General features: G+C 65.4%; 1 protein-coding gene across 1 annotated transcript in view; it reads right to left on the reverse strand.

Moving 5' to 3' along the window:
- Window positions 1-2,129: 2,129 nt before the first annotated feature.
- Window positions 2,130-12,665, reverse strand: part of Stk32c (serine/threonine kinase 32C) — a 63,169-nt gene continuing 52,633 nt past the window's right edge. Inside the window, exons 8-12 of the mRNA XM_070011456.1 lie at window positions 12,245-12,361; window positions 11,238-11,363; window positions 11,030-11,161; window positions 5,411-5,478; window positions 2,130-2,753 (exon numbers count right to left, since the gene is read on the reverse strand). Of these exons, the coding sequence (XP_069867557.1) occupies window positions 2,621-2,753; window positions 5,411-5,478; window positions 11,030-11,161; window positions 11,238-11,363; window positions 12,245-12,361 (576 nt within the window). The 3' untranslated portion in view covers window positions 2,130-2,620. The remainder of the gene's footprint in view (window positions 2,754-5,410; window positions 5,479-11,029; window positions 11,162-11,237; window positions 11,364-12,244; window positions 12,362-12,665) is intronic.

The raw sequence follows: 12,665 nt of genomic DNA on the forward strand, positions 1-12,665 counted from the left end.
GTGTGCACAGCGTCCCTGAGCAGCGACTGAGTGCCGAAGCCACACCTGGCCAGGCCACAGGGTGGACGGGGCCCGCTCCGCACCACAGGCAGGGCTGGCCTGACCTGTGGAGCCCTTCCTCAGTGGAGGGGCGTGGGGACGCCGGCCTGGCACAGGGCTGTGTCACAGAGGACACCCACGCCCTTCTTGACTGGCTGGGCACAGGCTGGGGTGGGAGGCAGTAGAGAATGTGGGGTGAGCGCCCTCTGCAGGTGGGAGGCAGTAGAGAATGTGGGGTGAGCGCCCTCTGCAGGTGGGAGGTGGGAGGCAGTAGAGAATGTGGGGTGAGCGCCCTCTGCAGGAGGGAGGCAGTAGAGAATGTGGGGTGAGCGCCCTCTGCAGGTGGGAGGCAGTAGAGAATGTGGGGTGAGCGCCCTCTGCAGGAGGGAGGCAGTAGAGAATGTGGGGTGAGCGCCCTCTGCAGGTGGGAGGCAGTAGAGAATGTGGGGTGAGCGCCCCCTGCAGGTGGGAGGAGGGAGGCAGTAGAGAATGTGGGGTGAGCGCCCTCTGCAGGAGGGAGGCAGTAGAGAATGTGGGGTGAGCGCCCCCTGCAGGTGGGAGGCAGTAGAGAATGTGGGGTGAGCGCCCTCTGCAGGAGGGAGGCAGTAGAGAATGTGGGGTGAGCGCCCTCTGCAGGTGGCAGGAGGGAGGCAGTAGAGAATGTGGGGTGAGTGCCCCCTGCAGGTGGGAGGAGGGAGGCAGTAGAGAATGTGGGGTGAGCGCCCTCTGCAGGAGGGAGGCAGTAGAGAATGTGGGGTGAGCGCCCCCTGCAGGTGGGAGGCAGTAGAGAATGTGGGGTGAGCGCCCTCTGCAGGAGGGAGGCAGTAGAGAATGTGGGGTGAGCGCCCCCTGCAGGTGGGAGGAGGGAGGCAGTAGAGAATGTGGGGTGAGTGCCCCCTGCAGGTGGGAGGCAGTAGAGAATGTGGGGTGAGCGCCCTCTGCAGGAGGGAGGCAGTAGAGAATGTGGGGTGAGCGCCCTCTGCAGGTGGCAGGAGGGAGGCAGTAGAGAATGTGGGGTGAGCGCCCCCTGCAGGTGGCAGTAGAGAATGTGGGGTGAGCGCCCCCTGCAGGTGGGAGGCAGTAGAGAATGTGGGGTGAGCGCCCTCTGCAGGTGGGAGGCAGTAGAGAATGTGGGGTGAGCGCCCCCTGCAGGTGGGAGGCAGTAGAGAATGTGGGGTGAGCGCCCCCTGCAGGTGGCAGGTGGGGAGCCCTGCAGAGCTGACTCACAGCCAGTCCCACCCAGCTGATCAGAACTTTCTAGACGTTAGCTGCTGAGCCAGCCTCTGAGCCTTAGCCTCTTTTCACGAAGGCCCAGCTCTGCAGGGGCCCCTGGGGCCCATTAGCGCCACGCTGGTCCCACACTCCCTGGGGAAGGCCCACCTGCCCCCCCCCCAGCCGCCACCAGCCTCCACCAGGGTTTCCTGTGGCCCGGACACCTGGCAAGGTGCGGTCCCAGGAACCCACCAGGCTGACGTCCACCGTGCCAGTGTTGCCCCTCTCCCTGCCAGGACGGGGTGGGTGGTCAGGAAAGCGGGCGGCCTACATCCCTGCAGACGCATGCTGCGTTCACACATTTCTGCAAGCCGCGGCCTCCTCCCTGCGCTCCCAGCACCAGGCTCCCTGGGAAGCGGCCTCCACAGCGGCTGCCTGCGTCCCGAGGACCGCCTCCCGGGGCCCAGGCTAAACCCCACTGCGTCTCCGAGGGGCGGCCATGACCTCCGTCGCGGGCCTTCCGAATCCGCCTGCAGCACGGCCGTGAGTCCCGAGTGCTCTGTGGCTGCTCTGCCCTTCCTTTCACCTCCAGCCAGGCAGGAGGACAGTTTAGTGGGGTCCAGGTGGCACACGGGCAGACGTGGGGCACCGAGTCCCCAGGCAAAGGCTTGTCCCTGTGCCGAGGGCACTCCCTTGGGACGGAGAGACGGGTGCAGCGCCAGCGCGCTGTGACGGTGGAGCCGCCGGCCCCTCGCAGAGCCGGACAGAGCCCAGCAGGACTGCCCACGCGCCCGGCAGGCCTGCCCTCCTCAGACCAGAGGCTGGGCTCACAGCGCCCTGAGGATGCAGCCCACACACGCACGACAGAGAGGGAGAGAGTAGTTCTTACACTGTAATTCTCAGAGTGAAAACGATACAGAAACAGCAGACATGGCTGGGATGGGGCGGATCTCTAGAAAACATTCTGCACCTCCCCCCACCCCTGCCCTGGAGAGACACGAACCCCGCAAAACCTGGGCTGCCCTCCGCCGCGGCGGCTGGCTCAGGGTCGCGGTGGCCAGCAGAGCCGGCAGCAACCGCGAGGGGCTCGGGGTGCAGGGTCCCGCCTCCGTGACCTGCCAGCGGCCTCCGGGGAATTGCCCCCCCCAGCCACCGGTGCGGCTCCACGGGGGGGGTCCTGGCCACGCGGCACGGCTCCCCGTCTGGCCGCCACCCTGGACGGGGACAGGCAGCTCCCGCTGGCCTCGCCACCCACCACCGCCCGCAGCGGGCGTGGGACTCAGGCTCTGCCCCACCAGCTCCGCCTCTGGCCGCCCCTCATCTTCAAAGCAGCTTGGGAATGAACGAGCCCCCGGGCCACCCCGGCGCTCTAGCTGCTCCCCGCCGACGGGCAGATGGAGCTGCACACGGGCAGGGCCGCAGGCTCGGCCTCGCTGTCCGCCGTGGGTTCCGTGGCCTCGGAGGGCAAGGGCTCGCTGGTGGGGTCCTGGCTCCTCTTCAGCCTGAAGGCACGGACACAATGTCAGCCGCCAGCACCCAGGAGGACCGTGCCCCTGGGGTCGGGGTCGGCGGCTCCCAGGAGGGAAGCCCCGCACCAGGCCCAGCCCGCAGCACACACACGGCCTCCCTGCTCACAGGAGCCCGCCAGGGCCCGGGCCGGTCGGCCTCGGGAACAAGGCTTCTGGGGAGCTTGGCCAGCCCTGTTCTTCCCCAGGCCCTCTGACCCCAGGGTGGGTCAGTGTCTGACCACCATGTCCAGCACCCTATGCTCCCCACACGCCCGGCTCACACCCACACGCCCGGCTCACACCCACACGCCAGGCTCACACCCACACGCCAGGCTCACACCCATGCCCGGCTCACACCCACACACATGCCCGGCTCACACCAACGCCCGGCTCACACCCACATGCCCGGCTCACACCCACACGCCAGGCTCACACCCACGCCCGGCTCACACCCACATGCCCGGCTCACACCCACGCCCGGCTCACACCCACGCCCGGCTCACACCAACGCCCGGCTCACACCCACACACGCCCGGCTCACACCCACACATTCCCGGCTCACACCCACACACACGCCCGGCTCACACACGCCCGGCTCACACCCACACGCCCGGCTCACACCCACACACATGCCCGGCTCACACCCACACCCAGCTCACACCAACACACGTCCGGCTCACACCCACACGCCCAGCTCACACCCACACACCCGGCTCACACCCACACGCCCGGCTCACACACACGCCCAGCTCACACCCACACGCCAGGCTCACACCCACATGCCCGGCTCACACGCCCAGCTCACACCCACACGCCCGGCTCACACCCACACACGCCCAGCTCACACCCACACACCCGGCTCACACCCACACACCCGGCTCACACCCACACACGCCCGGCTCACACCCACACACCCGGCTCACACACACGCCAGGCTCACACACACGCCCTGCTCACACACACACGCCCAGCTCACACACACACCCGGCTCACACACACGCCCGGCTCACACACACTCCCGGCTCACACCCACACGCCCGGCTCACACCCATACACGCCTGGCTCACACCCACACGCCCGGCTCACACCCACCCACACGCCCAGCTCACGCCCGGCTCACACCCACACGCCCAGCTCACACCCACACACACCCGGCTCACACCCACAGACATGCCCGGCTCACACCCACACACACCCGGCTCACACCCACACGCCCAGCTCACACCCACACGCATGCCCGGCTCACACCCACACATACGCCCGGCTCACACACGCCCGGCTCACACCCACATGCCCGGCTCACACCAACGCCCGGCTCACACCCACACACGCCCGGCTCACACCCACACATTCCCGGCTCACACCCACACACGCCCGGCTCACACACACGCCCGGCTCACACCCACACTCCCGGCTCACACCCACACACATGCCCGGCTCACACCCACACCCAGCTCACACCCACACACGTCCGGCTCACACCCACATGCCCAGCTCACACCCACACCCGGCTCACACCCACACACCCGGCTCACACACACGCCCAGCTCACACCCACACGCCCGGCTCACACCCACATGCCCGGCTCACACACGCCCAGCTCACACCCACGCCCGGCTCACACCCACACACGCCCAGCTCACACCCACACACCCGGCTCACACCCACACACGCCCGGCTCACACCCACACACCCGGCTCACACCCACACACGCCCGGCTCACACCCACACACCCGGCTCACACACCCGGCTCACACCCACACGCCCGGCTCACACACATGCCAGGCTCACACACGCCCTGCTCACACACACACGCCCGGCTCACACACACACCCGGCTCACACACACGCCCGGCTCACACACTCCCGGCTCACACCCACACGCCCGGCTCACACCCATACACGCCTGGCTCACACCCACACGCCCGGCTCACACCCACCCACACGCCCAGCTCACACACACCCGGCTCACACCCACACGCCCGGCTCACACCCACACGCCCAGCTCACACCCGCACACACCCGGCTCACACCCAGACATGCCCGGCTCACACCCACACACCCGGCTCACACCCACACGCCCAGCTCACACCCACACGCATGCCCGGCTCACACCCACACGCCCGGCTCACACCCACACACACGCCCGGCTCACACACGCCCGGCTCACACCCACACACACCCGGCTCACACCCACACGCCCAGCTCACACCCACACGCATGCCCGGCTCACACCCACACACCCGGCTCACACCCACACGCCCAGCTCACACCCACATGCCAGGCTCACACCCACACACATGCCTGGCTCACACCCACATGCCAGGCTCACACCCACACACACGCCCGGCTCACACCCACACACCAGCTCCTCCAGGTGCAGGAAGCACCCTCTCCTACAGAGGCAGGTGCTGCCCACCATTTGTGGCCTGTTTTAATCCCATCAGCCACCTGTGCCTTTCCTGTGCCGTCCACACCTGGTCTGTAGGAAGGGGCTGCTGACTGAGCCGCCAGACATCGAGTGCAGACGGGTCTGCCCGGAGGCCACACAGCCTGACGGAGCGGCCTGCCGGCGTCTCCAGGAAGCCCCAGGGCACACGGGGCCTCCCGCCCTGCGTGCCGCTGTGCCCAGCCCAGTACGCCCACACTCACTTTTCTCTGTTAAAGATCACGAAGTCCTGCTGGATGGCGTCCAGGCAGTCCTGCAGGTAGTCATTCTCCTGCGAACGAAGACACAGGAAGTGTGGCCGGCACCTCTCAAGCCTGGCCGGAGCAGGACACCGGGAGTGCGCCCTGGTCTTTCTGGGCTGGCTGTGTCGGCAGGCACCCCTGGTCCTGGGTCTGTCCCTGCAGAGCACGGCACCCCCGGGCTGGCTCTAGTCCAGGGCACCACTGTGTGGTGGCAGCGCAGACCCCGTAACAAAGGCTGGGTTTGCTCGAGCAGAAAGGCATCTGCTGCAGAGCTGCAGGGCTGGCCCACTGCACAGACAGGGACCAGGAAGGCACCTGGGAGGGCGGGACAGGGCGCAGGGGTGGCATGCAGGGCTGGGGAGGGTGGGACAGGGCGCAGGGGTGGTGTGCAGGGCTGGGGAGGGCGGGACAGGATAGGGGTGGTGTGCAGGGATGTGGGGGCGGGGCGGCGCAGGGGTGGCGTGCGGGGCTGGGGAGGGCGAGACGGCGCAGGGGTGGCGTGCGGGGCTGGGGAGGGGACAGCACAGGGGTGGCGTGCGGGGCTGGGGTTCAGGACAGGGCAGGGGTGGCGTGCGGGGCTGGGGGTGGGACAGGGTGCAGGGGTGGCATGCAGGGCTAAGGAGGGCAGGATGGCGCAGGGGTGGCATGAGGGGCTGGGGTTCAGGACAGGGCAGGGGTGGCATGCAGGGCTGGAGAGGGCGGGACAGTGCAGGGGTGGCGTGCGGGGCTAGGGAGGGCGGGACAGCACAGGGGTGGCGTGAGAGGCAGGGGAGGGCGGGACAGCGCAGGGGTGGTGTGGGAGGCAGGGGAGGGCGGGACAGCACACGGGTGGCGTGCGGGGCTGGGGTTCAGGACAGCGCAGGGGTGGCGTGCGGGGCTGGGGTTCAGGACAGCACAGGGGTGGCGTGCGGGGCTGGGGTTCAGGACAGCGCAGGGGTGGTGTGTGGGGCTGGGGGTGGGACAGGGCGCAGGGGTGGCGTGCGGGGCTGGGGTTCAGGACAGCGCAGGGGTGGCGTGCGGGGCTGGGGGTCAGGACAGCGCAGGGGTGGTGTGTGGGGCTGGGGGTGGGACAGCGCAGGGGTGGTGTGTGGGGCTGGGGGTCAGGACAGCGCAGGGGTGGTGTGTGGGGCTGGGGGTCAGGACAGCGCAGGGGTGGAGTGCAGGGCTAGGGAGGGTGGGACGGTGCAGGAGTGGCGTGGGAGGCTGGGGAGGACGGGACAGCGCAGGGGTGGCGGGGCTGGGGTTCAGGACAGCACAGGGGTGGCGTGCGGGGCTGGGGGGGACAGTGCAGGGGAGGTGTGCAGGGCTGGGGAGGGCAGGACAGAGCAGGGGTGGCGGGGCTGGGGAGGACAGTGCAGGGGAGGTGTGCAGGGCTGGGGAGGGCAGGACAGTGCAGGGGTGGTGTGCAGGGCTGGGGAGGACAGTGCAGGGGTGGTGTGCGGGGCTGGGGAGGGCAGGACAGTGCAGGGGTGGTGTGCAGGGCTGGGGGGGACAGTGCAGGGGTGGTGTGTGGGGCTGGGGGGGACAGTGCAGGGGTGGTGTGTGGGGCTGGGGGGGACAGTGCAGGGGTGGTGTGCAGGGCTGGGGGGGACAGTGCAGGGGTGGTGTGCGGGGCTGGGGGGGACAGTGCAGGGGTGGTGTGCGGGGCTGGGGAGGACAGTGCAGGGGTGGTGTGTGGGGCTGGGGGGGACAGTGCAGGGGTGGTGTGTGGGGCTGGGGGGGACAGTGCAGGGGTGGTGTGCAGGGCTGGGGAGGACAGTGCAGGGGTGGTGTGTGGGGCTGGGGGGGACAGTGCAGGGGTGGCGTGCGGGGCTGGGGGGGACAGTGCAGGGGTGGTGTGCGGGGCTGGGGGGGACAGTGCAGGGGTGGTGTGCAGGGCTGGGGAGGGCGGGACAGTGCAGGGGTGGTGTGCGGGGCTGGGGGGGACAGTGCAGGGGTGGTGTGCGGGGCTGGGGGGGACAGTGCAGGGGTGGTGTGCGGGGCTGGGGGGGACAGTGCAGGGGTGGTGTGCAGGGCTGGGGGGGACAGTGCAGGGGAGGTGTGCAGGGCTGGGGAGGGCAGGACAGAGCAGGGGTGGCGGGGCTGGGGAGGACAGTGCAGGGGTGGTGTGCAGGGCTGGGGGGGACAGTGCAGGGGTGGTGTGCGGGGCTGGGGAGGGTGGGACAGCACAGGGGTGGCGTGCGGGGCTGGCAAGGGTCAAGACGGCGCAGGGGTGGTGTGCGGGGCTGGGGGGACAGTGCAGGGGTGGCGTGCGGGGCTGGGGATCAGGACAGAGCGCAGGGGTGGCATGTGGGGCTGGGGGTGGCAGGACAGGGTGCAGGGGTGCCGGGGCTGGGGGTCAGGACAGTGCAGGGGTGGCGTGCGCGGAGGGGTGGTTACACGGGTGAGTCAGAGGTCCAGCCGCAGGGTGACGGGCTGTTGGGCCTGCAGGACCTGGACGCTCTAGGGCTGCCGAGGGCTGTGAGGACAGGGTGCGGGCGACACCTCCTCACCACGCACAGTGCACGGGAGCCCAAGCGCAGAGGTGATGGGCTGATCAGGTCAGCTGTGGGGATGCGTGTGCGTGTCTGTGAACACACCAGGGGCACACTTGAAATAGACCGGACTTCTGGCAGTGTTAGTCACTGCTGTAGTGCAGGGGCCAATGGAATCCCAAACCACCTCAGCCCTTCCCACAAAGCGGCCTGGGCCAGAAGGCGATGCCACACCGAGGGATGCGCTCCCGTAATTCTCCACTTAATTCACAAGTCTGGCCCCGCAAGGGTTGGAGGGTCGGGGCAGATAATGAGGTCCGGCCACGTCTGATGTAGGTGACGTGCAGCAACCGAGCAGCTGCAGATGGTGCTGGGTCAGAGTGGCGGGACCCCTGGCCAGGGACATGTGGCCTCAGGGTGGGAGGCATCTCTTCCAATACCCTCAGCAAGGCGCCGGCACAGCTCTCGCTGTCCCCTGGGAAGGTCACAGGTGCCCCGCTTCATGGCCTCCCGTCCTCCATCCCAGCGGTCAGGGCTCGATCACCTGACGCTGTCGTGAGCTCTGCTGGTGGCACTGCGGTCTATCTGATGGGACGTGGCCTGGCCTCTGGATGCCTTGCCCGTCCCGTGTCCCAGTGTGGGAGGGAAGCCGTACGACACGCCAGGGCTGCTTTACAGGTGAGGGTCCAGATCTAGTGATGGCGTCCTTCGAAACACCCGCTCCAAGGCCACGCACCGTTCCCCACCATGCACCGACTATGGAAGACGTGCGCAAGGTGGCAGGTGTTTGCAGTCTCCCCACTCCTGAGCTCTGCAATGCTCTCTTCGATGCCCACATGGTACTTGGGGTTTTCAGGCCTGCCCTCTGTGAACTCTGCCCTTGTGCTGTTCCAACCTTTCTAGTGGCTCTGCATTCTCGTGGCTCTCCTTCCTTCTCGTGGCTCTCCTTCCTTCTCGTGGCTCTGCATTCTCGTGGCTCTCCTCGCTTCTCGTGGCTCTCCTCCTTCCTTCTCATGGCTCTCCTCCTTCCTTCTCGTGGCTCTCCTCCTCCCTTCTCGTGGCTCTCCTTCCTTCTCATGGCTCTCCTCCTTCCTTCTCGTGGCTCTCCTCCTCCTTTCTCGTGGCTCTCCTCCTTCCTTCTCGTGGCTCTCCTCCCTTCTCGTGGCTCTCCTCCTTCCTTCTCGTGGCTCTCCTCCTTCCTTCTCGTGGCTCTCCTTCCTTCTCGTGGCTCTCCTCCTCCCTTCTCGTGGCTCTCCTCCTTCCTTCTCGTGGCTCTCCTCCTTCCTTCTCGTGGCTCTCCTTCCTTCTCGTGGCTCTCCTCCCTTCTCGTGGCTCTCCTCCCTTCTCGTGGCTCTCCTCCTCCTTTCTCGTGGCTCTCCTCCTTCCTTCTCGTGGCTCTCCTCCTTCCTTCTCGTGGCTCTCCTCCTTCTCGTGGCTCTCCTTCCTTCTCGTGGCTCTCCTCCTCCCTTCTGGCTCTCCTCCTTCCTTCTCGTGACTCTCCTCCTTCCTTCTCGTGGCTCTCCTTCCTTCTCGTGGCTCTCCTTCCTTCTCGTGGCTCTCCTCCTTCCTTCTCGTGGCTCTCCTCCCTTCTCATGGCTCTCCTTCCTTCTCGTGGCTCTCCTTCCTTCTCGTGGTTCTCCTCCTCCCTTCTCCTGGCTCTCCTCCTTCCTTCTCGTGACTCTCCTCCTTCCTTCTCGTGGCTCTCCTCCTTCCTTCTCGTGACTCTCCTCCTCCCTTCTTGTGGCTCTCCTCCCTTCTCGTGGCCCTCCTTCCTTCTCCTGGCTCTCCTCCTTCTCGTGGCTCTCCTCCTCCCTTCTCGTGGCTCTCCTCCCTTCTCGTGACTCTCCTCCTTTCTTGTGGCTCTCTCCAGTCCAGGAGTTTCCTCAGCAGTGCCTGCCCTGGTTGAGAGCTGGGGGACTCCCTGATCACTGACCCCAATTTCAAAACTTACTGCCAAGCTGCGGGAATCAAGGCATTGTGCCTGACCACAGGGTAGGTCTGCACCAACGGACTGCCAGTCCACAAATAAACCCTTCTGTTTATACTCAACTGATTTTTTTTTTTTAAAAAGGTACCCAGCGGCTGGGAAGGTGGCTCAGTGGTAGAGCACTTGCCTTGCATGCTCGAGGCCCTGGGTTCGATTCCTCAGCACCACATAAGAAAAAAGCCGGAAGTGGCGCTGTGGCTCAAGTGGTAGAGTGCTAGCCTTGAGCTGAAGAGCTGAGGGACAGCGCCCAGGCCCAGAGTTCAGGCCCCACAACCGGACCCAAAAAAAAAAAAAAAAAAAAAAAAAGGTACCCAGCAATTCAATGGGAAGAATGGCTTTTTAGTGCTGTTTGTGGCTGACCAGCTGACTGAAGGTGTTTTAGTGCTGGTTGTGGCTGACCAGCTGACTGAAGGTGGACCCGTGCCTCACCTCATTCACCAAGATTCAGCTCTCAGAGATCACGGCAAAAGTGTAAAGGCTAAAGCTATGAAGCCCTTAGGAGAAAACTCGTTAGGTGATGTGACAGATGTGACAGCACAGCAAAAGAAATGATGCATTTCCAGGTTCTGGTGGCTCGTGATCGTCATCCTAGCTACTCAGGAGCTTGAGCTCTGAAGATCATGTGTGAAGCCAGCCCAGGCAGAAAGCCCATGAGATTCTTACCTCTATTAACTACCAAAAAATCCAGAAGTAGAGCTGTGGCTCAAGTGATAAAGCACTAAGCTTGAGATGAGTAAATAGCGTAGAGACAGCACTCACACCCTGAGTTCAAGCCCCAGGACACAGACACACACACACAGATACACACACACAGACACAGACACAGACACACACACACACAGAGTGATCTGTTGGACATCATCAAGATCAAAGGCTTTCCTGCCTCAAGGACACCATCAAGAAAGAAAAGCTAGTCCTTAGAAGACAGGAGAGAGTCTGCACATGATCTGAGAAGCAGTCTGCATCCAGAGTGTAGAACTAGAAGCAAGGACTTGTGGTTTGGGCTCAGCCTGTGTACCACCTACAAGTTGTCACTCCTAGAGGCCTTTCAGGGTTGAGGTCTGGTGACCCCTGCCACGCACAAGCACAGAGACAGCACGGCCCGAGCCCAGTACTCACCGACTGAGAGCTGTCTCTGCTGCTGTCCCGTGACTTGTTCTTGGCCAGCCGCTTCTTCTTCTTGTGCAGAGGCCGAGATTCCAAGATCATCTCCTCCAGCTCAAAGGTGGGGTCGCAGTGCAGGCGGCCTTTCTGTGAGCGGACAGAGGGCTGAGCCCAGCCCACAGGCCCCGCCCACCCTGCAACGGTTGTCTGAGTACGGGCTTACATTGGGCACGAAGCCTGGCTCCACCTTCTTCTCACTCAGGTCATCCCACAGCACATGGGCCAGTGACGGGGCTGCCTGCATGTCCTGGAGGCTGGAGAGCCGGTGCTCAGGGTTCACAGTGAGAAGCTGCAATGAGGCGCCGGTCAGACAGGAAGCCCAGCCAGCCCAGCGCCAGCCAGAGTGGCCAGACACTCCCGAAAGGCAGGTGATCCGATGCTCTGGGTCTGGAAGGGTGGTAAAGGACCTGCAGGGGGTGTTCCGCCAGGATTCACCAGCAGGTGGCAGCGGAGGCCTGGCTTCTGCTCCTTTGGAACCCAGTGTGGCTGGCCAGAGTACCTAACACGAAGCCATTTCCAATACAGAGTAGACTGCCGAGTCCCATGGAATCCCCTTCAGACAACTGCACAACCAAAGCAGCAGGGCACAAGCCGGACACCTCCCCGCCTCACAGGCGGCCTCTCTGGGCCCTGACCCACATCTTGGCTCTTGGACTCTGCCCCTTTTAGAAGGACGCTCCAGTCCTTAAAGAACAGGTCTCCAGGTTTGGAATGGGCCCAGCTTAGGTCCACGAAGCACCACTGTGCACAGCACCACAGCCCTGCGCCCCTCCCTGGGCCGGGAGGGCACACCCAGGTCAGGGGCACCTACCAGAGTTAGGGCAAGGGCAGAGGTCAGCACGGGCCTGCCCCAGCCTGGCACTCCTCCCTCCCACACACGGATGGAGGAAGCTGACACCTGGGGTTGGCCTTGGTGTGCAGTGTGTGACGGCCCGTGCCCAAGTAACTCCTCATGAGGATGTGAGTGTGGGCAGGGACCTCACCTGTGGCCCGGGCAGTGTCACTGTGTTCAAGAAACACGCAGCCACCTCACGGCAGAACTCAAATGCACAGCAAAGGGCCCAGACTCGAGTTCCTCAGCCAGGCTCTCGGCCCCGCACGGTGCTGAAGGCGGGTGCCGGTGAGAGGGCGTGGCTGCGAGCTCCGGGGGTGCGGTGGGGAGGGGCTCACCTTCCGCAGCAGGGCCACCATCTCCTTGGACCAGGTGGGCGCGTACTGCACGCTCACGGTGCTGAACAGCTGCACCAGCGACTCCACCGCGTTGCTCGAGTGGATGTCGTAGGGCCTCTGTGGGCGAGAAGGCGGGGGGCACAGCGCCTTACACCCGGCGGCAGGGCCGCGCCCGGGCCGGGGCTCCCCGCCCCTGTCCAGGCCGGGCTCTGGTGTACCCTGCACCCCCCAACGCTCACTGGGGCAGGAAGTACACTGCCCCTGAGCATGGGCCTGCGGCCAGCCCCAGATGACCAGGAAGGGCTGCCTTCCTCGGGTTGGGGTCCCGGGGGGTGCCCCAAGAAGAGATGGGGAGGGGAACAGAAGGATAAGGCTTGGGGTGACATCCAGGCTGTGGCCCCGGCCAGACCCTCAGGGCTGT

This window comes from Dipodomys merriami, unplaced genomic scaffold, assembly GCF_024711535.1.
Source record: "Dipodomys merriami isolate MVZ:Mamm:240054 unplaced genomic scaffold, mDipMer1.0.p SCAF_82, whole genome shotgun sequence".
Taxonomy (NCBI): domain Eukaryota; kingdom Metazoa; phylum Chordata; class Mammalia; order Rodentia; family Heteromyidae; genus Dipodomys; species Dipodomys merriami.